Genomic DNA, 26,127 nt, shown 5'->3' with positions numbered 1-26,127 from the left:
CACAGTCTCACAGTCTTCTGAGTGACAGTAAAATTATTTGTTTTCTGCAATGTTTTGATGTTATTGATGTTAAAACACAAGCAATATCAAAACATCAGCAGCTGTTGAAGATGTTGAACAGCACATGTTCAATACAGGACTAAAGTAGATGGTCTAGTAGAATGAGGCAGTCTTAAAATACTCTTTAAACTCTCCATCATGTGTCTAACATGACACATATTTACATAGGAGTGCAATGCTACTAACCAGACACGAATGTCCCAGGTAACAATCTTGTTATAAGGGTGGAAATGTTCCCGTTTGCTTGCAAACAGTGCTCAGCTTATTAGCACACAGTACAAGTCATTTAATCAAATCAATGGAGAATCCAAAACTTTGTGTTATGGCATCTATTCAGTAAGCTGAAAAATATTTAATTCCACAATAGAGACAAAGGATGCACACATTAAAACTAGTGAATGCTATATTAGCACCTATCTGAATAGTGGTTTATTATAAGCATGAAAATCTAACCTGCTAACCAATTTTCTTTCTGCTGCAGGCACCGTTGGATTGGCACTACTGACAGCCGGATGGATTGTGAAGCAGATGATCTCCTGAGTCGTCTGCGTTTGCCAGAAAGAAAAGATGCTTTTAATATCAGGGGTGGAAGGTATTTCTGCTAAGGGAACAGCTATGCTTTTGCTTCCTGTCAGCTTGAATCAGTTTGCACTGTCTCGCCATGCAGTGCCGTGCAGACAGTGTTTACCATGAAGGCAATTTTATACTTTCATACTTTATACAGCTATAAGCTCAAAAATATTATATTTACACTTCTTCTTACAGCACTTTATCATTCTTCAGGCATATCGGTTTCCATCCTTTACTGTTAAATGACAAAATGAAAGTGATTTAGAGAGCATTGGAATATATCCTACAACCTAAAAACCTCACTTTTTTTTTTTTTTTTTTTTGAGTCGTGTTTCTCTCAGGGGTGTATTTACCAAGAAAGACCCTTTTAAAAATTTCATGGATTTCTTCCACAAGCCAAAATAATAATGATCACCAGTCAATTTTTTCGCTTTTGTCTCCTTGCCCCTTTTGGTAAGATTTTTAAGTTTAGTGTTAAATGATGACAAAATATTTAAAAAGTGTAACATTTTCCTTATTAATGAGACAATTTGCTGCTACCATTTATTTATTGACACTGAATGTGTATGGACATGACCTGCTGCTATTTAAATGACAAATTTATTGATGAAGATAAACATTCAATTTATTTGAAACACACTAAACTACAGTACAGAGGTGTACTTAGCTGCTACACTTGGTAAATACAACTCCCAGAGTTCACTGAACAAAGCTGCTCACAGAAACCTTTCAGAAATTGTGACTAGTGTATTATGAAGGGAAGAAGGTTTCTGTTGTGTCATAGGACTGGAAGAGGTTTAAAAAATGTGTACATGCCAATTTGATGTTTACAAACCAGTGATGGTAAAAATCCAGGTACTAATTTTAACAAACTGAAAGTATAAACAGGTCCCACTTGTCACTTTACTGTTATAATCTCAGGAAACAAAAATACAGTGAAGTGCTGACAAATTTATTATTTATTTATTTAAAAGAATACCCTGAATACACTTGAAAGAAGGTCAGAGATTGTCGAAGCAGAAAAGAGCATCTTATGTTTGTTTGGTTTACTTGAATTGCACCAGCGACCTCAAAGCTGTATTTTACTACTGTAGGACTAAACCAAGCACAGAACACAGCTTGTTTTAGTGTTTCATACATTTTCAAGCATCTCTAAACAAACTGCTCAAAACTAACTAAACTAATCTAAACTGGTCAAAACAATTACCACTGACACTATCCAAAGTAACAAAGCAAATATTCAGGTAATATCTGTTTTGAAACCACTTACTGACATTAACTGAGCTGCTAATAAATAAGCTACTTTCTTTGAACAATTTTATTTTTGAATAAATATGCTCCATATAAACATTTCAAGTTATGACAAAATAAGCTATTTAAACTATGTGATTGGTGCCTTGGGAAACTGAGATTAGGCGTTTTTAAAAACTTTTATTTTTAATTTCATAATGGGAAATTGACATTTCTTTTTTTACAAAAAAATATCTGCTGCTTTTATTCATTTTAAGTGGCTAACAATAAGGTATTTACAGCTTTTTTGACAGGCTAAAGTAAACTCTTTTTAGCTGAGATTTAATAAAGAATCAGTCAATATTCAAGACAATACTCATAGATTATAGAATTTTATTTATGTTGTGATCCATTCTTATTCTGCAAAATGCCAAAATTATGTGTGGCTCATCTTATTAAAAGATGACATAAATACAGTTATGTGGCACATAGTTAAATAGCTGAAGGACAACACCAGCAGTGGAAGGAGTAACATTCCCTAAACACACAGTTCTCATGTACAGCTCTTCCTGCAGAACTCTTAATGCAATGGCAGCTATGAATGTTTACAATATGTATTTGAATAGTAACTGTAACGGTTTTACTACATTTAAATGACAGCTACAACTAGTAAAGCAGAATCAAAGCCATTCTCTGTATAGATGGAGTGGAAATGAGATAAACTGCCAGTATTTCTTTACCAATGTTTTCCACTCCATTTCTCTCCTCCCTACAATAACTGTTTCGCCCAAATGTGGCCCATATCTGCAGTTTTCTCTACAGGCACTTTGGCCTTGATTAATGGTACTGTACTGGTACTGGTGGAGTAAGTTTAATACCAGGCTACATCTGACCCAACACTAGCTGTGACCAACGTTAGGACCACTCTGTGCCTTTTATCCATGTTTGGCAGATGCACCATTTGCCAGTTGCCATAAAATAGCCAGATTAAACCCAGATGTGTCTTCTTTCTGGAATACATTATTTTCTTTTGTTTTTTTTTATTGACCTCTCATGTGTTTTACAAATATTCGACACTTCCACTCCAACTAGGGAAACTATTTTACATTTTATTACCAACTTAAAGTGTAAAGTATTAAAAAATAAAATATTAACAGTGTTTTCATTTGGACCAGATGAATATGTAATAAATTGTCCTACACATCTGCTACATTATATATAAGGCATTAACTTTAAACTCTTTCTGCCCATTAAAAAATGCATTAAAAAATGTGAAAAAACATACAAACTTTAGATTTTCTCTAATTTTTTTTTTATCATCAAGACAGTCCATGTACTTTCAATACAACATGTTTTAATTGTGATTTTTTTAATCAGTTTCTTAATCATATCATTAGCTTTTGATTAAATAAAATAAAATCAATACATTTGTTTTAATTAACAAACAATCATGCTCTTTTTTGCTTCCCGATTATCTCTTATCTTTTGAAAATGATTATTTCATTAAAATTGGGCATTAAGTTAATAATAGAAACATTCCAATAAAAGCACTAAAAAGCTGTCCCACTGAAATACAAAAAGGACATATCAAACGTAACAGCTGAGTATTTAAAAACTATGCAGCCAATTAAGTGGTGCTTTTGTTTGTTTGTTGTGTGTGTTTGTGTGTCTGTGTGTGAGAGAGAGATATGGGGTGGGGGACTTTTAGTATTATTGTTTTTATTAGAGACTTCATTAGAGACTGGAAAAAAATGTGAAATAATCAAAAACAAAAAACAAAAACTGAGCCAAATAGAATTACCGGTAATAAAAAAAAAAAAATAAAAAATTGCTGTGTTTGAAAATCCTACTGCCGAATAGGTGTTTATTTATTTGTTTGTTTGTTTGTTTGTTTGTTTGTTTTAACCACACTGTTGTAATATGATCTATTGAAGCACCAAACATTAGAATGTAAAATTCCATATTTTTACAGTCATGTGTCATTTCATGCAGTAGGGTGTAGGGTACTTATGTGCTTTCCTTCTTGTGTTGCTGCTATCATATGTTAATCAATGCATCAGTGCTGTCCATGCTGGTAGTATAATATTATTGCACAGCTATGAAATAAAACAAAACAAAACACAATTATCGTGTGTGCTGAGTGCTTTCTTAATGAAGAGGTAACAGATGTAGTTTTATACAAAAAGTCCATGTCACTGATAATCATAGTTTTTAAGTTGGGTTTTTGTTGTGCACAAAATTGTCCTGTACTACTCATTCTGCCATTTTATTTTGTTGAAATGTTAGTTTGAAACTATAACATTGCTTAGGTCACACAGCGGACATGTCTCAGCCTCCACCACTCTCAGCACTGGAGCCCCCCAGGGGTGTGTTCTGAGCCCCCTGCTGTACTCTTTGTACACATATGACTGTGTGGCCACTACCAGCTCCACCACCATCATCAAGTTTGCTGACGACACCGTCGTGGTGGGCCTGATCTCTGATAACAACGAGACGGCCTACCTGAAGGAGATTAGGAATCTGGAGAACTGGTGCCAGAGGAACAACCTCCTTCTAAACGTCAGTAAGACAAAGGAGCTGATAGTGGACTTCAGCACTAAGCAGGAGAGGAACTACCAGACCCCCGTCATCAACGAGTGCCCAGTGGAGAGAGTGGACAGCTTCAAATACCTCGGAGTTCACATCACGCAGGACCTGTCATGGTCCTGTCACATCAACACCGTGGTGAAAAAGGCCCGACAGCGTCTCTACCACCTCAGACGCTTGAGAGACTTCCAACTGCCCTCCAAGGTGCTCAAGAACTTTTACTCGTGCACCATAGAGAGCATCCTGACGGGAAACATCTTAACCTGGTTCGGGAACAGCACCATGCAGGACAGACGAGCTCTACAGAGGGTTGTGCGGTCAGCTGAGCGCACCATCCGCTCCGAGCTCCCTGACCTGCACTCAATCTACAGCAGGCGGTGCCGGACCAAGGCCAGGAAGATCGTGAAGGACCTCAGCCATCCCAACAACAGACTGTTCTCTCTGTTGAGGTCAGGAAAGCGATTCCGATTTTATCCCACAACTTAGACATTCACATTATTCACACTCTCATTACACATACATATAGGATCTTGGGGGTGGGCACAATCACGGAGTCCAAATCACCATCAGGGTGTATACCTCACCCCTGACGTCGTTGCCCACCTCTCAATTTTAAATACACTTAGTCATTGAGGGTTAGCAGGAGGGACTATGCGCTTACCTGCTGCTCCTTGGCAGGTAGCTCCATGCCCTCCTGGGTTTTAATTGCACCTTAGAACACATATGCATCAACACTACAATGAGCGGGTGGAGGGAGGTTTGGAGTCTTCTCCCACCCCCATTCTCTGCGGCCTGCTGGAGCGGGAGGGCTAGTAGGAGGAGTTGGCCGTCCGACTGCGGTCTGGGGTGTGGGGCCTCCCTGCTGCTGCGGAGTCGGGGTGGTCTGCCTCTCCCCACCGCAGGGAAAAGGGTAACACCACCTGGGTCTGGGTGCAATTCCCCCCTCCAGGGGCAAGGGTACCTAGACCCGGATTGTAGAGTACGCTTGGGGAGTGTGATTGTGTGTACAGCGTCTCTTTATGTCTGTCTCCACGTTGGTTGAGTGTGGAGTGAGTGCATATGAGAGCATGAGGGTGGGAATGGATGTTTGTGTCTGTGTGTGCCTGTATGTCTGTGTCTATATGTCAGGTTGGGTATCAGACGCCACCTCTCTGGGGACACCTCAGGCCCTCCAAGGTTTGGAGGCCTATCTCCACCCACCACCACTTCCCCTGCCGGTGGCGGACTCCCTCAGGTGTCGGTGTGTTGGTGGTTCTTTGTGTCTGGGGGTGGGCGTCCGGGTACACACCGGCTCACTCCTTGGCGGCCGCTTGTCGGGGCCTGGGGCCTGGGGCTCGCTCGGGCCCCTTTGGAGGTGGGGTGCCCCCGGCCTCTCGGCCTAGGGCTCGGTCACTCAGGCGCAGCTGGGGGCCGGCGGAGCTCACGGGCGCGTCACTGCAACCCCCCCTGGCTTCTGCTCCGCGGCTGCTGAGTGAGCCCTCATCTGGGACTCTCCTCAGCTCTTACTGGAACAGTGGCGCGGCTGCCCCTCTGTTGGTCTTCCATGGTCTCTTGTGTTCTGGGGGCCTCTGGATGTCTGGAGTTTTGATCTCCTCCATACCCGCTTCACACCCTGGAGGACGGGGCTGTGGCCCCCCCCACACTCCCTAGCAGATCATTACATGGAGAAACCTTTGGAATGCAAGCATGCTGATCCACACAGGTATGCACACATGGGTATTCACAGACGCGGACTAAAGCTTTCTTGGCTGCTGCCTCAAAGCACACTGTGCGCTGTCTATCTTGCGTGCTGCACAATATCGTTTATTACTTAGTAAATACTGATATCTATGACTAGCTAGTTTATTGTGATGGTGCTTTGTTTTCTCTATTATTATGTTGCTCTTTGTTGTTTGCTGTCTCCTCTGTTTGTTTGTTTGTTTGTTTGTTTGTTTTTTCTCCATACAGGTGACCCAGGAGTTTTTTTTTTTTTTTTTTGTCTCTCTTCCCCCCCCTTCTCACCGTCTCTTCTCCCCTTTGGTTTTCTTTCTTTCTCTCCCCCTCTCTCTCTCATTCATTCCCCCTGTCCTATTTATTAAAAAAAAAAAAAAAAAAAAAATGACAAAGGATGAACTGAAGCTCTGCCATCACGTAATGTCGCATACTGCTGTTTCTGATGTCATTTAGAAAAAAAAAAAAAAGGAAAGCGATTCCGCTCCCTGAAGACCAACACAGAGAGACTGAGGAGGAGCTTCTTCCCGCAGGCGATACGGTCTCTCAATCACACCACCACACAGTACTGACCCACACATATGGTTCTTACACACACACTGGACTTTCTGGACATTGTTTTTGCACACATTGTTTTTTTGCACAACACTGGTCACTATATTCTTCATTTCCGGTTAATACTTGTACAGCTGCTGTTATTGTGTATATATTTATTTATATTTAGATTTCTTCATACATTCTTATATAGTTCTATATTGTGTATTTTGTTGTACAGTTATTTTATTTTCAACTTTAATTTATATATTTTATCTTATTCCTTCCCAGTTAAATTTACCCTTCATTCTAATTTGTGTTGTACAGTTATTTCATTTTTAACCTTAATTTATATTTTATTCCTTCCTAGTTAAATTTACCCTTTTTAATTTTTCATATTTATTTCCTATCTCATTCATAGCCTTTCCTTTTTTGTTTTCTTTAGGTCACGAGCAGTTGTCCAAGCATTTCACTGCATATCGTACTGTGTATGACTGTGTACGTGACAAATAAAATTCGAATTTGAATTTGAATTTAGTAAATGTGTATTTTTAAGCCACACATTACCATAAGTGTACTTTTCATATACTTGAAAGAAATCCAGTGAAAAAAACCTGATAATAAGAGTGTAATATGCTATTTTTCTTTTTCTTTTTTTTTTGAATCACTGAAAAAAAGATGTTTATGACGTCGTGGAAGATCCAGGAAATTGAAACCAGGCCATTTCTGGGGTCATTGACTGCAAAAACTTTGCAAAAAGTAAAATAAAATAAAAATGCACCCAGTCAGAAAAACTGAAGACTCAGACTGACTAAAGAACACATCTGTTTATTTGTTTCAGAGCGCAGTACATGTACTTTAGAGTCTTTACAAAATATTTACATAGATTTATCTATTTATTCTTTGGGTACCAGAGAAATTAAAAAACTAAAATGAAGAAATAAGGCATCAGCTTGGGATAATTTATCATTTTCTAAAATCACAACATACACAGCAGTAAAAACTGCTGCAGAGTTTGAACACGTATGAAATATAATCCCTGTGTGGTATCAGATGTTGACTAGAGGCATGAGATTTCTGCACAAGTCAAGTGCATCATGACACTACACTTTATCCATTGACATTTATATCACAGCTTTTGACAGACTATTGTCACAATATTGTATGTAAAATATTTCATTGTTAACACGAAGTTATTCCTATAAGCACCATAATATCTGATGTTTAGTTTCAGATTTTTTAACTCACTGGCCCTTTCACCAGACCCTGCTCTTTGCGCATCACTGGTGCATAAATGCTGCAGTCTCGTGCCTCGCAAAATCCCGGTACACCTGCAAATCCAACCATGCCGGGTGGACCCACGGGACCAGGGAAGCCACGAGCCCCACGGGGACCCTCCATGCCATCTTTTGGTTCTGCTGGGTTACCTGGTGAACCTGTAAAAAGCAAAATTTGAAAAAAGAAAACATGGTGCAAACATTCATTACGCTATATCAAGACAGTACTGAGTTTTTGGCTAATTACGGACTAAATAAATAAATTAGTATGTTTTTTATTTTTTATTTTAAAAAAATTCAGGCTTTACTACTTGTTTATTACAGATACACTGTTATCTTTCACTGTTATCTAATTCAAGATAAAAAACAAAAAAAACCCAGTCCTGAAGTAATGTTTACAGGATGTTTGACAGTGTGGATGCGACCAGTGTCCTACCTCTGAGTCCCTGTGGTCCGTTGAGTCCTGGCAGCCCTATACCCGGATCTCCTACAATGCCTTTGGGTCCCTTTCGACCTTTTAAAAAAGATAAAAGATGCAACTCACAAAGCTGCACAACTATGTTTTCAAACGTTTTTTTCCTTTTGATGAAATACTGACACTGTGAGTAAAAACCATGGCAAGAATACTATTCTAAATGATTTTAAATTGTTTAATTTACACTAGTGCCGTTCTTTAGCTATCCAACTTTTTCCCCACTATGTGCCCTTATATGTCCATCTTAACCTTTCAACAGTTCTTAAACTCTAAAACCTTCAATAAAAAGCATAAATATAAAAAAATAACATAGGTATTTAATTGGTCAAGGGAGTAGGAAACTCTTGCCTCTGTCGCCGGGTGTTCCCTTTTGTCCCTCCAGTCCTCTGTCACCTTGAACAGCTCTGGCTCCTTTTGCTCCGGGTTTTCCTACTTTACCCTGGTAGATGAAGGCAGAAATTATATTAATATACTAATAGGTATAAGGGCAGGACATCCAAGAGTTTATATCACATCCCTAGTTTATCTCACAGCAGCTATTAAAATGACAAATAAATAATAAATAATAAAAAGACTGAAGAGGGACTTGCAGCTTTGCCTGGTGGCCCTGGTGGCCCTTGAGCTCCTGGGGGCCCAATGAGTGTCCGGTTGTTGATGGGACAGCCCTGAGAGCACTTGGCTCTGATGGAGGAAGCATACTGAGAGATCTGAGCTGTAACAACACCTCTGCAGAGCTGCAAGACCTGCTCATCAGTAAGCCCAGGACCCTGCAGGACAACAAACAATTCAAATTCTCTGCATCAATGCTGCAAAACTCCAGCGTTACAGTAAGAAGCTATCATCTTACTCTTTAAGTGTGAACGAAATAATAAACTGGTCAGGTTCAGACAAAATCAGACATCTGATGCTGATCACTAGAGGTGTTGGAAGTTTCTCTGACGTCTAAGATACAAAATGAATGATAAGTTAGTCACGAAAATATTGTGCACATTAATTAATAATGGGAATTCATTCTAATTATTAATGATTTTAGTAGACTGAGGCCCAGCTCTTAAGAAGACACGTTATTGTGATTTATCCAACAGTAATTTTTTCTGTGATATTATCAGCCTTCTGTTTGTGAGATGTATAAAAGCTAAAATAATATAAGCCAATAATATTTTCATATAACATTTGGACTTTTCAAAATGACTAACTGAAGTGAAAATAATGGAACCAGGAAGGAAATGACGTCAGGGAAATAAGTTTCAGCGATACTTTTAGTTCCTCTTTTAAATAAGGCAGTAGATATTATTTAGAACACACTGAGTGTGTTTCAAGTTTAACTTAAGTTGAAAACAGGGATTTTTCAGTTTAATCAGAATCAGAATACTTTATTGATCCCTGGGGGAAATTATTTTTTTGTTACAGTGCTCCATTATAAACAACATTAACAAGACAGACCAGCATGTCATGGAGTGGGTGGGAGGTGTTATCCAACATTGTCTTTATTTTGGACAATTTATTTTATTTATTTAGTGGTGAAAAACAGCAAACATGAACCTTCAAGTATTAACACTGATGAACTGGTGTTCACAATGGTTACAAATGAATATTGTTTCAATGTTCAATTTGGTTAATTCAAAAATCCATGCATTCTCCCATGCAGATGTTACTCACAGATGGACCTTGCACTCCTTTAGGTCCAGCTCGACCCTTAAGACCTGGGTCCCCGGCTGGACCACGTTGTCCTCTGACCCCTGGGATGCCAGGAGGTCCAACCGGGCCTGGAGCCCCAATGGGACCAACAGCTCCCTTAGGCCCACGCTGTCAAAAGAAGATGTTTCAAATGAAGAAGAAAGAGGCATGTGAGTACTTTTACACTACAACAGATTACTGTTTATACCCCAAAAAGCGTAATTAGTATGACTAATTTTTAGTTAGTTGTCTGAGTTTTTGCAAATTATATGTTTACACAGATTACAGCATGGGCAACGGGGAAGTGAAGTGAAGGGATTTTGAAAATGTGTGATGATGATAAAAAAATTTGAATGTTTTGTCTTGAAATCCCATCATAATAACATAAGCTTCGGGTCAACTGTCAGCTGTTAACCTGGCAGACAGTGTGGAGAAATCATAAACAGTTCTGCCAGCTACGAAGAACAGATGCTAATGTAGATACCTCTGCTTTGAGACAAGTGATAAAGCTGCAGCATCAGAATGTCTTTTGAAACAATGTTACACTGGATGCCTGTTTGTATGTTTATTCTGAAAGTTGTTGTTTCATAGTTTAGAACAAACTTCATGCTGCACTGAAGCAAAGGACAATACTGGAGCAGGGCTGGACTGTCAGTTTTCCCAAAGGGCCATGTGACTAACTGGGGCTGTTGTGGATGACTGAACCAACAAACTTAACTCAGTTGTACTCAGTATTAACTTTATCTCCTTCTAAGCTTATTGGTGCAGTACTCCACACCAGTCCCTGTATAACTTTGCCTTTTTCAGCTTTAACATGACAATACCCTTGTGTATAAAGCCTGTTCCCTAAAAAGTGGGTTTTCTGATGTTAGTGTGGGAAAGAAATGACTGGCCTGACCTGAGTTCAATGACATGCAACTCCTTTAGGATGACCTTAAAACTCTGAAGGCTATCCAGACCGATTAGCCCTGTTTAATGTTCATGGTTTTAAATTATTTATATATTTCTTTTACATATGGAGTAATGTGTTCTGATTTTTGCCTGATATATGTAGGATATTCTACTAAAACCGATAACAACTTGGAATCAGTATAATAAGGAAAGGCATGAAATGGGTTTTTTATGGATTCAGAAACTCACGCTGCATCATGTGCATGTATTTCTATGACATTAGAGTAAAAACAAGAAATGTAAATCAAGTACGCACCTGTCCTCTGTCTCCACGGTCTCCTACGCTTCCCTGAAAGGTAAAACAAAAAAGGAACAAACTCAGTGAGTAAATCCCAGCGGGGGTGGAAAGAGGAAATGAAATGGAGAGTACGGTTTGTAGGAAGATGTTTCTTTATCTAACTGTAAACAGGTAAAATCACCTTCTGTCCTTTCTCGCCTTTCGTGCCCTTCTTCCCTGCTGCACCCTGCAGGGGAAAGTAAATATGATGAAAGAGGAAGTTGTTATGATTGGCAGAGGATATAAAATATAACCAGCAGCAGGTGCTTTATTTCTTGAGTCACCAATAACAGAACTAACAGGACAAGCAGGAATAACAAAACACCACTCAATGGTGGGTAATTCCCTTCTGCGTTTAATCAGGTCAGGAGACATTTTCAGAAACAATGTCTTTACCCACATCCTACTGACAGGGGTCCTCGCAGACTCCTGCAGAATAACTTTTTTCCTGTTGTTCCCATTTTTTTAAGACTTCAGTCAATTTGTTCCAAATGATGTGACACCATTATTTTCTATTTTGAGTAGTACTTTCTAAAAATACTAATGTTTTAGAGACCCAGTTCAGTGGTGTCAGGATATCATCTCTGCTTTCTGCAGGTGGTAACCTTCAGCTTGCACTGGGGTGGTTTGCATCTGACTATAAAACATTGAGAATTATCATCTCCAAGTCTGAGGCCATGGTTCTCCACAAGAAAAGTGTGGAGTGAAATTTGTCTGGGTTTAAGGATAAGTTGCTGCCCAAAGAGTTTATGTATCTGCTTCATGAGTGAGGGAAGAAAAGAGCAAGAGACTGGGAGACTGATTGGTGAGGCATCTGCTGTAACACAGATACTGCACTGTTCTGCTGTGGTGAAGAGAGAGCTGGGGTTGAAAGTGAAGCTTTCAGTTTATGGCTCATTCTACATCTCCACCCTCATCTGAGCCACCACCTCAGTGTAGTAACTGAAAGAATAAGACTGCAGCACAACTTTGTCCAAAGCATGTTTATGCTCATGCTCAGAGTGAGGGTTCTGAGCTTGGCCATTCGGGAGGAACTCAAAGTACAGCTGGTATTCCTTCACATCAAAAGAAGCCAGCTGAAGTGGTTAGGGCAGGAAGCCTACTGGATGTCTCCGAAGGCATGTCCTGGAGGAGGTCTCAGGACAGATCTTGGACATCAAGGTTCAAGGTTACTTTATTTATACCTGTAGGTAAATTTGCTTTACAGAAAAATGATAGCATTAGTTTGCTATTATTTTTGCTTCTTGCAGTAAATTACTCTTTAGTCTGTATTCTGTTTATGTTTAATATGCTGGTAACATGAAGGATAAAAATGATTAAGATGGACTGATAGGCCCCATGCTGATACGTCTGTGCCCCCCTTCCCCGACCTTCTTTATGCTGCTGCCAACTTAATACCAAATATTAAATAAAGAAATAAAAAGTGCCAACTAAGAAATTTTGATCATGTTTCTACAACCATCACAAGATGTCAGCAGTTAAGCAGAGAAGCCCAGACCTCCCTCTCCCCAGCCACCTCCTCTAGCTTATCTGAGGGAACACCAAGGCGTTCCCAGGCCAGCCGAGAGATATAATCTCTCCAGCGTGTCCTTGGTCTGCCTCGGGGCATCCTCCCGGTGGGACATGCCCAGAAGACCTCACCCAGGAGGCATCCTAGTCAGATGCCCGAACCACCTCAACTGGCTCCTTTTAATCTGGAGGAGCAGCAGCTCTACTCTGAGGACATCATGGTGGTGCTATAGTTGCTGCCTCATAGGAAGAGGGTGTTAATCTGGTGGGGGACTGAGTAGTTTGCAGATGTGTTGAAAAGGAAAAGTATTTTTAACTTTCAGCCAAATTTACGAGTGGAGCGACAACCTTCCAACTTTCATTTTGAATTAGATCTCAACAATATTAAGACATGTGGTTTTACTGCTATGGTAGTTTTTTCCTCCGTTTATTCTACTCCAACATAAATGAGAAACTGCTACACCCATGAGATAAAAGAAAGCCTTAAGCCTTAAGCACACACACAAACACTAGCAGCCCCTGAGCCTTGACACTAAATAATACCCAACAAAGTTCATGTCAAACACAACAAAACTCTGACAACACAGACAAGGGAACTCCCCAACTTAGCTATTCAAACCGCACCTCCGTCCACACACAGACACATGAAAGCGATTGTAAATAGGAAAGTATTTAACTAGCTACTTATTCTGACCATACAACTGACAAAAGATTGTTTGTCTGTTTTCACTGACTCAGAGTTTTCATCAAAGCCTGAACTGAATTTGAATTTTGAGTCAGCACTCTCTGGTAGCTAATGTGTTATGTTTTGTTTTGTTTACAAGTGAAAGTGTGTCTGGTCTTTTAGGCATACAAAAGGTCACAAGTTACAGTCGCTATACCTTTATTTTATTTTACTTTTGTAATGCAGTTTGACTGTATAGTTAAAGAACTCACCTTCTCCCCATCAGGTCCCGTCTCACCTTTTGGCCCCTGTTAAAAAAAAATCAATTAAACACACAACTAAATAATATATCTTGATATTAAAGGTCTGTTGGTCAGTTCTGAAAATTATCAAAATGTGTGGAAGACATTTGGAAGAATGACTAAACACTAAACTAACACAAATAGAATGATTAGCACAATACTTAAGTTAATATTTAAACTATAACTGCTTTTATTAGTTTATTACAAGTTGCTAATACAGTAATCCTGACTGCAAAACCGCCTGGTAACCACCCATTGTTTTGGTCACTAGGAGACTGCGTGGAAGACACAGAACTGTCTGCAAAAACTCACTATTTGCTGACTTTTGGTGGCACTTTTTTCAAGTTTCACTACTGCTCTTTTGAGTAGTTGGCAAGTGTTTGCAGACAGGTTGGTGTCTTCAAAACAAACTACTGGCAACTGTGGTAATTTGCTGACAAAATCAAGTGTAAGGAGGTTTTTGGTGCAGCAAAAACAATGCAATGTTTAATATTTCTTAAAAGACTGAAAGATAGAAGAGAGAAATCCTTGAAGATGTTGAACACAGAGTATTGCGTGCACACACTTTTGGGCCTTGGAGGCCCTTTGCTCCTGGTTTTCCTGGTATTCCAGCATCTCCTTGTTCTCCTTGGGCTCCCTGTTGAACAAATAAAAAAAGCAACTGAAAATTAAATAGGCTTGCGCTGAGCAAATATTTTATCTTTCATTTCTGCTGTTTTTACAATTATATTAAAAACAGCTAAAGAAATCTTAAGCTATTGCCTATACGGTAACTTTGAATAGACGATGATGAGATATGAAAATCAAACAATTGGTCACTTAACGATATTATTTACATTACAATAATCAGTCAAAAGACTTTCATCAGAATAATCAACAGTCTTACTGAAACTGACTCAGTCATTTTGAAATCACATTCATGTCAAGACTAAAACAAGTAATGGGGGAAAAAATCTGCATTTCTCTGAATAAATATCTTGTGGAGTGCCACAAGGGTCTATGCTGGGGTTACTTGTTGTTTTCTCTGAATTTGAAGGAAATCCATCAACCACTTACATTTCTATATGCCAAAGTATATATCAGGTATGCTGCGCTTAAAGCAATGTTTGGTTTTGAAAAGTTCTCTGAACACCAACTTTGAAATAATTACTCAGGATTTAACTGATAGAATCCACTGTAATGAAAAAATGTAAAAGCACTGTATGGTCAGTCACCAGTTTACTGAGCTTCTCATCTCTCTGTCAACCTCTTCTCCAGATGTTCCAGATATGTAACTCTGGATTAAAGTATATTAGAGACACATAAAAATACATTAAGTTTGCCTGTTGGATCTATTAGCTATAATCCAAACTAACAGTGTGTTTGTTATTTGTTTTTTTTACTATTAGCGATATCCTCTTTTCATAGTTTCACTGTTAAGGTCACATGGGTTTCATTGACTGGATTCATGCCAAAATAATCTGCTGATTTGAGCTTTGGGAAAATTCTTTACTTATTCAGTAGAACAGCTGCTAAAAGTTGTACAGTGTTATGTTTTAATGAAAACTGCTATCTTCACTTCCACTTCTGGATTTTCCCTGACTTGCAATTCACTGATCTATGGACAGTTTCCATAACTTAGATCAGCTGAACTGAGAAAGAATTAAAAAAAAAAATCAGTCCACTGCTAAGTATCTATTCTGTGCATCCAGTAAATAGCTTGAATGTACTCAGATTCAATATATTTTTGTAAATAATTTGTTAGGTTTGATATTTCCCAGGATTATAAATAATCTCACCGCATTCATCTGTAACTGTTTGACGTTTTCTGCTTTCAATTTCTATTTCTTAAATAAAATGCAGCCCTATTATTCATATTATCTTCATGGATAAAAACAGATATGAATTTGTTTATGTCTAGCAATATGTTTCACTTCCCTTTGGTATCTCCCAGAAAATTAAAAAGAAAAAAAAAACACTGGCATATAAAGGCTAAATGCAACTGCTAAAGTTCCCCTAAGCCTACAGAGACCATAGATTTCACACAACATTAGTTTGACATTTACATGGGACTGGCCAAAGAGTGGTAAGACAATGAATAACAACGAAGCAGCAGATGTCGCGATAACCAAAGGGTCTGTCCCTATTACTCAATTTAAACCCATGTGTAACTTTTTGGCTTCTCAGACCAGATAACCCAGGTGGTCATAGGGTTCTTTCTCAGTAATTTGTTTCTGTTATTGGGAAAACTACTTTTACAAACTGGCTATGAAGATTTGTGTTTTGTTTTTGATGAAAGGTTATATGTATTTAGTTTACTGATTGTCAGTGTAGGTTCTTAGTCATCCAGGACATGGTAGTCTCGAGTGCCTAAAAAGAAACCAAGTGGACTTTTTTAGGTTTGTGAAGATGTTTCTCCTCTCATCCAAGAGGCTGTTTTAAAGTTCCAGGGATTTATGCTGCATTCCAGATTCCAGATATCTTGGAAGTCGGGAGTGGCATCACTCCAGAGTTAGAGCGCTCCAAGAAAAACAGAATTTCTTTTGACTGTCAGCAAGCTAGAGCCATTCAGGTATCACTAGAAATAAAGCATAATATTTATTCTTTATGCTTAAAAAAACACATTTGTGGATAGAACCTGATCACTGCTCTGCATAGGACTTATTTAATGAGTGAAAAATACACAAGAGTTGGAGTACAGAATAAAAGTTTGCAGTTTTACTATTGTTTACATTCAGTGCTGCCATGTTGGTATGCTCCATCTTTTCAATTGGGAACTTTGTTCCACAATTCTAACCCGACTTCCAAGTTATTCAGGAGCGGGTTAGAATTAACACAGTATGCAGTATTAACCTCCAGTGGGAACTGGAAGTGGTCTTCAGGGTTGTTGACACATTAATAATCATCTGAGATGTCACATGAGTCAAGGAGTGAAAAAAGCATTGGGTCATTCGGTCACTGAGTTGTGTGAAAGTGTGAAATCTTTGTAAGATGTTGCCCAACTCCATCATCGAGCTCAAGAGCTCATAGTTTGAGCTCTGGAGGTCACCCAGACAAGGTGCGAGTTGCGGTTGAAACACCTGGGGAGGGATCTCGAGACTGGACTGTAGGTGAATGACAGCTGGTGTCGTAAGTCATCACCTCTGTTAAGTGATTGTCACCCACCTTCCCAAATGAAAACTTTGGCACTGGCAACATGACATTCTAAAAATAATAAGTTGTTCTTAAGACAATGTTGCCAATGTTCTTATAATTCTTACCTGTTGTATTTCACTAACATTACATGGACAAAAGCACTGGGGCAGCTGCATAATAGATGTACAGGAACTGCTTGGCCATCGAAGTCCGTATCATGAAGCTCAGTTTTTGTGCTACTGTTTAAGCCAGAGGGGGTTTGGAACTCTTACTTTAATTTATCGCACAATGCACCTCAGTATTCAGAAACCCTGCTCTGTAATTTGAACAGTGATCTTCCACTCCATGTCTGAATTGCTGCCGTTCTTAAGCAATAACAACACTTAAAATTTATCACTGAATATCAAGAAGGTAAGATTTTCGCAAAATGGCTTCTTTTTTAACCATTACTGCATGGCTTGGTGCTACATTTTGTGCACCTTGTGGAAATGGGGCTAAAAATACCTGAATTCAGAGGTGGTCTTTTTTGTCCATATAGCGTACATTTTGGATCCTTTCTTACATTTAATGATTGATAAAAAATTGTGGGGCATTGGGAATAAACTGTATTTCAGCTCCTGCAGCGGGGCATTCCAGAAAAAGTCTGAGAACCACTTGTGACAGGCAGGGACCTGAGATCACTGGACTAGAAAGACTGGACTGGCCTGTAAGTAAAACACATGTGCAAAAGTAACTCTTTTGCTCATGGGAAAATCCTCCAGTTTAAGGGAACAAAAGAAGAACTGGAATGGGCGTGATTTATTGTGGGAATTGTCACAAGAGCTGTTGTATGTTTGTAAATAAGGAAAAGAACCAAACACGGAAATGGACTGTGGGAGAAAAAAGGAAAAACTGAAAGTGAGTTTTTGAGTTAATTGACTGGGCTTTCCTAAGTGTGATCAATTGAAAATTTATGTGTTTTTCATGATTGGTGTTTCAAGACATTTAAGTGGTTATGGGTATCTAAATTTTGCAATTTGTCTTTCCCACATTGTATTATAACTGTGACGCCACTCACTCACCCCAGCGCCCACTCTGCCTCGAGGTCCTCTGATGCCACCATCGCCTTTACTCCCCTGCCAAGGAAGAGCAGGTAATAACAGGTTAAAGGAAGAAAACACAAAATAGACACTAGAGCCCAGTTTGTGTCTGGATGACAATAACCTATAAAGTTTTATGACTGTAACTTCCACAGTTCACATTTCAGTATCATGTTAACAACAACCTGTCCTGACATTTAAGCACCATTCAGTGTATAGAAACCACCTTTGGGGCTAATTCCTGGTACAGTAGGTGGCTTTAGGATCTATTTTTCCAATGACTTTTACAAAAGGAGTCATATGGTGAAAGAAACATTGGTGGTCCAGGGTATATGCTACAGCTGTGTGTTGCTGTTAAGGCCACAGTATTGCAGAACTACAGTAAAAAAAAAAAAGAAAAAAAAAGGTTTTCACTGGAATTTTACAGTCCTTTGAAAAAAGGTACACATTTACTGCTTCCATAGGAATTAACTACGGAAATCCAAATCAAATCCACTTGATTAGCTGATCATCAGCAAGTGTGAACATTTATAAAAAGCATAAATTTTTTCTGGAGCATTTAGGTGTGCATTAACACAATACCATGCAGTGCTCAAAGAAACTGCAAAAAACCCAAGAGCTACATCTGAGATCCTAAAGTCCTCAGCAAACTGTCAAAGTTGACGACAGTCCAATAAGAAAAAAAAAAAAGGGGTGATGATTTGAGCTTGTTTTCGAGCCTGGGCACTTCAAAATTATTGAATTGAACATGATTTCCTGTGTATGCCAAAGTATTCTAGAGTCAGAACCAGAATACATTAGTTATTGTTCTTATAAAATAAACTAAATAAATAATACCATATATGAAAGTCGTAAAATACAACAAAATGACTCTAATAGATATAAATAGCCCTAATTATAAATATTCCAGTATATTACACAAATTAAACATATATGGTTGACATTTAGGTGCCCATCTTATCACACTGTACTTTGTTTTGTTTTTTGTAGAGAATGTACAATGGGTGTACAATTATTGCAGTGTGTACTTGTGCTTTACATGGATGAGTTGTACAGAGATGCACAGGCAGGAATGATTTCCTGCGTCGTTCAGTAGTGCATTGGGGTAATCTCCGTGTCTCTCTTGTTACTGGCCAAGATTTCATGGAGTGTATGGGCGGTACTGTCCAGCATTGTCCTTGTCTTGTACAGCCGCCTCTCTGAAACCACCTCAAGAGAGTCCATCCCCACAACGGTACTTGCCCTGTGGACCAGTTTATCCGGTCTTTAAGTCTGACGTCATTAGCCGTGTCTGTGCCCAAACTCTGCCGCAGGTCCCTAAGTCAAACGATCACTGCGGCATCACTGAGAGTTGAAAAACTGTCTAAATTCTTTCATCTGTAATACTATGATCCGTGTGGCTGCTTTACCAGGTGTAACAATGAAGTTTAACATCCAGGCATCCATGAAAACAGAATTTATTAAATTCAACAGCGTTAGAAGTTAGCTTGCTAGTTTCCGTCTAAATATAATATACCATGTTCTGACTGAGAGATTTCTGGAAAAAAAATTAAGACGTACACCTCTGCTATCACGTCCAACATAAATGAAGACAAAATACTAAACAGAAGTGACGTTTGTAGGGTTGCTGAAGTTGGGCTAGCTGGTATATAATGATGTGCTACGACACTAGCGACACAGCTATGTTAGCATAATATAAACACAGTGAAGCTGGAGGATGAACGCTAACTTTTTTCCACTCAATAGTGAGGGATCCTGATTGTTAGGGACAAATGCAATTGCATGGCAGGATGATGTAAACGGACCAAACTTCAGTCAAGAGAAAAACTGAGATAATCCATCCACAATGCGAGGTTAATCATTAATTTATTGCTCTATTAGCTGGGCTGTAGTTACAACGTAAGGTTTTAAAAACTGAGCTTTAAAATAAATAGCGGTAATAAAAACCGAGAGAGGCCAACAGTGATCACTGACAGTTTTTAGGGCTTGTTGATAAGAATAGGATAAGATAGGATAAGATACAAAGCATTAAAACATGTTAAAAACACAACAGCCTTAATAAACGCAGGGTAGTTTGGGCCCGAAAGGAGGGTTCATCACATCATCACTTAAAGACCGGATTGAACCTATTGGCATTCGCGACCCTCAATCCCAACCATGTGAGACCATCTGTCTGGCAGCTAAAGCTTGGTCAAATGTCAATCATGAAACAGGATAATGCTGCCTAGCACAGCAGTAACTCTACAACACAATGAACGAAAAAGAAAAGAATTGAGGTGTTGCAATGGTGCAGTCAAAGTCCGGACTTGAAACTGACTGAAATGATGTGGACCTTAAGAATGCTGTACATGAACACAACGATATGAGAGACTTCTAGTCATACAGAAAACCATTAATTCTGGTTATTTCTGCTAAAGGTAGTTCTAAAATCTGTTGACATGTGTTTAGTTTTTCACGAAATTGCGTAGTACTTCATCAGGAAAATGAGTCATGTCATGAGTCATTTTGAGGAATAATCAGAGACCCTGCAACATGTTTTGTAAGTTAGACAACACTGAATAGTCCAGACTCTTTTTATGACTCGCAAAAAATTCTGCTATTTATGCAATTAGTATAAAACAAAGAGACACTGACTCAGAAAATACCAGGAAGTAAAAACTAACTTATAACTATGATGTCTACTCCAAACAGTGGGGCACAGACAAAATGAGAAGTTTGCAATTTGAACCAAATTATTTCTGCTTATTTGGTACTTGAGCAGATAGAGCGCAATGTTTTTATTCATGTAGGAATTACATGTTCTGAAGTCGTAGCTCTGTGTTCTCCAATGAAATGACTACTGAGGTTCATGCAATTTCTTAGAAACATGAACTGGATGTTTACAACAAAGCCTTGTTCTGCCTGTGGTTACCTTGGCACCAAATGGCCCCGGTTCTCCCATAAACCCTGGGACTCCTATAGGACCCTGTGGAAACAAAAGGTAGGAGTCAATGGTTGTAGACATAGAAACAAGTGCACAGTTTTTCTTTTACTTCTAATCTACTCACATCTTCTCCAGGGTCACCACCTCGTCCTGGCAAGCCACTGTAACCTTTAGTCCCCTGAAAGAGACCGAAGGAGAGAAGGATATAATCAGACAAAAAGCAAAGATTGTCTATAAATTTTTTTAATATATTGCAAAACGTCATCCAAAATGAAAAGTTTTAATGACTGCTAAAACTACAAAACTCAAAAGGCATATTGAAAGGATGATAAATGTGAAATGGACTGGTTCTTATATAGCACTTTTTCTACTATACTATACATAAGAAGAAACATAGAAGAAAAACAAAGAAACACTACTGGTGAAGATGCACATACAGGGAGTGCAGAATTATTAGGCAAATGAGTATTTTGTCCACATCATCCTCTTCATGCATGTTGTCTTACTCCAAGCTGTATAGGCTCGAAAGCCTACCACCAATTAAGCATATTAGGTGATGTGCAACTCTGTAATGAGAAGGGGTGTGGTCTAATGACATCAACACCCTCTATCAGGTGTGCATAATTATTAGGCAACTTCCTTTCCTTTGGCAAAATGGGTCAAAAGAAGGACTTGACAGGCTCAGAAAAGTCAAAAATAGTGAGATATCTTGCAGAGGGATGCAGCAGTCACAAAATTGCAAAGCTTCTGAAGCGTGATCATCGAACAATCAAGCGTTTCATTCAAAATAGTCAACAGGGTCGCAAGAAGCGTGTGGAAAAACCAAGGCGCAAAATAACTGCCCATGAACTGAGAAAAGTCAAGCGTGCAGCTGCCAAGATGCCACTTGCCACCAGTTTGGCCATATTTCAGAGCTGCAACATCACTGGAGTGCCCAAAAGCACAAAGTGTGCAATACTCAGAGACATGGCCAAGGTAAGAAAGGCTGAAAGACGACCACCACTGAACAAGACACACAAGCTGAAACGTCAAGACTGGGCCAAGAAATATCTCAAGACTGATTTTTCTAAGGTTTTATGGACTGATGAAATGAGAGTGAGTCTTGATGGGCCAGATGGATGGGCCCGTGGCTGGATTGGTAAAGGGCAGAGAGCTCCAGTCCGACTCAGACGCCAGCAAGGTGGAGGTGGAGTACTGGTTTGGGCTGGTATCATCAAAGATGAACTTGTGGGGCCTTTTCGGGTTGAGGATGGAGTCAAGCTCAACTCCCAGTCCTACTGCCAGTTTCTGGAAGACACCTTCTTCAAGCAGTGGTACAGGAAGAAGTCTGCATCCTTCAAGAAAAACATGATTTTCATGCAGGACAATGCTCCATCACACGCGTCCAAGTACTCCACAGCGTGGCTGGCAAGAAAGGGTATAAAAGAAGAAAAACTAATGACATGGCCTCCTTGTTCACCTGATCTGAACCCCATTGAGAACCTGTGGTCCATCATCAAATGTGAGATTTACAAGGAGGGAAAACAGTACACCTCTCTGAACAGTGTCTGGGAGGCTGTGGTTGCTGCTGCACGCAATGTTGATGGTGAACAGATCAAAACACTGACAGAATCCATGGATGGCAGGCTTTTGAGTGTCCTTGCAAAGAAAGGTGGCTATATTGGTCGCTGATTTATTTTTGTTTTGTTTTTGAATGTCAGAAATGTATATTTGTGAATGTGGAGATGTTATATTGGTCTCACTGGTAAAAATAAATGATTGAAATGGGTATATATTTGTTTTTTGTTAAGTTGCCTAATAATTATGCACAGTAATAGTCACCTGCACACACAGATATCCCCCTAAAATAGCTAAAACAAAAAACAAACTAAAAACTACTTCCAAAAACATTCAGCTTTGATATTAATGAGTTTTTTGGGTTCATTGAGAACATGGTTGTTGTTCAATAATAAAATTATTCCTCAAAAATACAACTTTCCTAATAATTCTGCACTCCCTGTATCACACAATAAAAAAAAAATCACTGAAAGCACAAAGTGTATGAACAGCAATAATATTACATAATGTGCTTTTAAAAACTTTGTGAGCAACAAACTTAATTGAATCTGAACAGTCTGAACACAGTTTTATTCCCATTCTGTTTTATTTATATTTTGATATTGCTAGGGATGATGCAATGATCGGGGACCATTCTTAATTTCGTTGTTCTCATGACAATGACAATAAAGTTTCTGATTCTGATTCTGATTCTGACACACAGACTTCAAGGAAACTATGTGTGAGTCAAAACGCTACAAAAATGTTCCCAAAGAGTAAAAGATGTATCTTTGATCTACTTCTACACTTTATCTTAGGATAGGATTAGGATTCAAGGATCAAGATGCAATCAGAAAGAAATTAGGTAAAATGACTCAGGAAAAAAGTAAAATAAAAAGGAGTGGTAAGAATAACGGGCTCCAGAAAATGTAACTAGCTAATCTACTTTTTAACGACTCAGTGAATCAACTGATAATCATATAATGATCAGAACCGCTTCAGCTTCAGGAAATCCTAAGAGAAAACCGATTAATGAAATTTTGAGTTGTTTGTTCCTGTCAGTGAATCACACTGACGTGCTGCTGTGTGTGAAACTAGTTAAACAAAAACTTGGGTTGTTCATTACATTACACATTATAAATAACTTTGGCAGCAGCACACTGTTAAATGGTTGTGAACTGGTTAAACAGGTTAAATAGATTTTCTGGGAACCAAGTCAAATTAAGATAACTCCTGTACTCACTTTTACTCTTTACTTTCACTTTTACTTACTACCCTTCAACTACAGCTCTTCAAAGAACCTTAGCCTCAGTTTTGTTATACTGGCACTCTTATTAGACACCGGTGTTCATGCATTTCTCAGTTTGACTCAGTATTTTAGTGAGAATTTTGTACAGAAACTTTTCAGTAAACATCTCTGTAAGTGTAAAAATATTCAACAAAAAGTCAGATGGCTGAGATCAAAGTAATAGAGAACTCTTTGGGAAAGTTCAGAAACTACTCTGTGTTTTTGATTCTCTGCCAAAACAGCTAATACAGTGATTTAATCCAGTGCTTCCAGTTTCTACTTTACTTTGATTACATCACTGAAACTTTTCATTTTTCTACTTTCTTTTTGGCTTCTATAGCTCACTTACATATAGACAGAAAAGGTAAAGGTAAACATATACTTTTTTAAAACCCTATAGCAATAAGTGTAATATATGGTATTTTTTTTCCTCTCTGAACTTAAAGTTTCAGGGAGACCTAAAGTTATAAGAGCTAGAAATGACTCACAAGAAAATTACTTTCTTTCCTACTGAGAGAAAAACAGCTTATGGGGATTTTGCCTGCCACCAATGAGAATCTACATTGATTTATTGAATCTTCTTATCATCAGTTATATCAGATCAAATATATTTCCCGTTTTTCAGTGTCACATTTAGATTACAAAGGTCATATGAAGCACAGGAAGAAATTATCTTTTTCCGCTTGTGACTGATTGACAAACATGATCGTCTGTCATAAGTTTAGTTTGTTGCAATAAAAAAATATTGTGAAAACTAAGGGTTGCCAAAGAGTTTCTTATTTAGTAAGTAGGTGGTTTTGCTGTCTAAACCACACAAGTTCTTTTCCCTCCATTTCCAGTCTGTATGCTAAGATAAGCTAAGCACACTCCTGATTTCTACTCGTTAAACAGATTTTTAGGTATCTTCATCCTTTCATCTCGTGTGTGTGTGTGTCATCTTTAGTTAATTAGTGTAATTGCTTTATATAGCACATTTTCTGGCTCCGTGTTGCCTAATAACCCAACTTGTCACATGATCCACTTAGTTAATAGCTGACACACATTAAATATTTGGAATTTTGTTACTGGAAACTGTGCATCCTCTTCTTTTATTATGTATTTTCCCAAATTTTCTTATATATTTCCACACTTTTCTCAATATGATAGAATTTTTAATATACATACACATTTTTCAGTCAGTGATTTCCATTGATAGAGATCTCCAAAAGTTGATTCTGTTCATCTGGATATGAAAAGTGGCAGGTTAGCCTTGTTAGACTGTGAGATTTCCATCTGTAATGGGGGACAGCTAAAAGCTGATGTGTACCATAAACCTACGCATACGGATCAGTATTTAAGGTTCGACTCTCATCATCCACTGGAGTATAAACTGGGTGTCATCAGGACACTACAACACAGAGTGAACACCATCCCCACAGACACAGCAGCCAGGGAAGCAGAAGAACATCACATCATCACATCAAGAAGGCCCTGAGTAAATGTGGTTATCCCAGCTGGACTTTTGTCATTTACACCTACAGGCCAGTGGACACTCTTTCAATGATGAGGATGTACACATCCTGGACAGGGAGGAATGCTGGTTTGAGTCAAGGAGGCCATTTACGTGAAAAGGGAAAGACCATCTCTGAATCGAGGAGGGGGCCTAAGGGTACATCTTTCGCCATCGTACAATGCTGTGATTGCAGCCATTCCCCAACTCTCTGTGAATGGTACTCATGGCCATTGATCAATGGGCTTTGATCAGTGGTTGTTGATCAATGGTCATGAGAATTTGCATAATCATGATGAAGGAACTGACCTCCCAGGCCATTGTTCCTTCAGTGGGCTGGTTTCAGTCATTATGCAAATATGCTGTTTACCTGCATGAATGACGAAACGTTTCTCCCACTGAAAACGTTACGTCCAGATGAACAGAATCAACTTTTTGGAGATTTACTTACCTGGATGATTGAGCATGCATTAAGATAGAAATCTTGTTTTTTTTTTTGATTTTCTGATAAAACTGAGCAAAAAGATTATTAAGATCTCCTACAAATCATCTTGTTTTATTCTTGTTGTGGTTAATTTTATTTTAATTTTATTTTTAATACGATAAAAATGTTTCTGTTTCTTGTTAATCATTTATTTAAAAGGTTTTCCTGAAGGAGGCTTTTGAAAGCCTTCAGTCAACATGAAGTTTTTCTGACTACTACTCTGAAGTCTCAGTAGGACCACTGGTGAGGTGCCAGCAAACAGGTGAAAAATATAAAGTTAAACAAATGAATAAATTACAATACAATATTTGGGGGGGAAGGCAAGGAAACATACATGTGCTTGTGCTGGCACATTTAAGTAAAATTCAACTTCAACCATTTTTATTCTTTTT

General features: G+C 38.6%; 1 protein-coding gene across 1 annotated transcript in view; it reads right to left on the bottom strand.

Annotated features, from left to right (window-relative positions):
• Positions 1-7,929: 7,929 nt before the first annotated feature.
• The window catches only part of LOC146622649 (uncharacterized), a 31,166-nt gene continuing 12,968 nt past the window's right edge, over positions 7,930-26,127 (bottom strand). The window contains exons 15-26 of the mRNA XM_085365318.1: positions 21,063-21,116; positions 20,927-20,980; positions 17,998-18,051; positions 14,388-14,459; positions 13,793-13,828; positions 11,490-11,534; positions 11,327-11,359; positions 10,102-10,248; positions 9,033-9,209; positions 8,791-8,881; positions 8,404-8,481; positions 7,930-8,126 (exon numbers count right to left, since the gene is read on the bottom strand). Coding sequence (XP_085221444.1) covers positions 7,930-8,126; positions 8,404-8,481; positions 8,791-8,881; positions 9,033-9,209; positions 10,102-10,248; positions 11,327-11,359; positions 11,490-11,534; positions 13,793-13,828; positions 14,388-14,459; positions 17,998-18,051; positions 20,927-20,980; positions 21,063-21,116 — 1,038 coding nt within the window. The remainder of the gene's footprint in view (positions 8,127-8,403; positions 8,482-8,790; positions 8,882-9,032; positions 9,210-10,101; positions 10,249-11,326; positions 11,360-11,489; positions 11,535-13,792; positions 13,829-14,387; positions 14,460-17,997; positions 18,052-20,926; positions 20,981-21,062; positions 21,117-26,127) is intronic.

This window comes from Diplotaxodon limnothrissa, linkage group LG11, assembly GCF_057381915.1.
Source record: "Diplotaxodon limnothrissa isolate DT_005_m linkage group LG11, D_limnothrissa_male_GT1.1, whole genome shotgun sequence".
Classification (NCBI taxonomy): domain Eukaryota; kingdom Metazoa; phylum Chordata; class Actinopteri; order Cichliformes; family Cichlidae; genus Diplotaxodon; species Diplotaxodon limnothrissa.
This window is presented reverse-complemented; position numbering and strand designations above follow the sequence as displayed.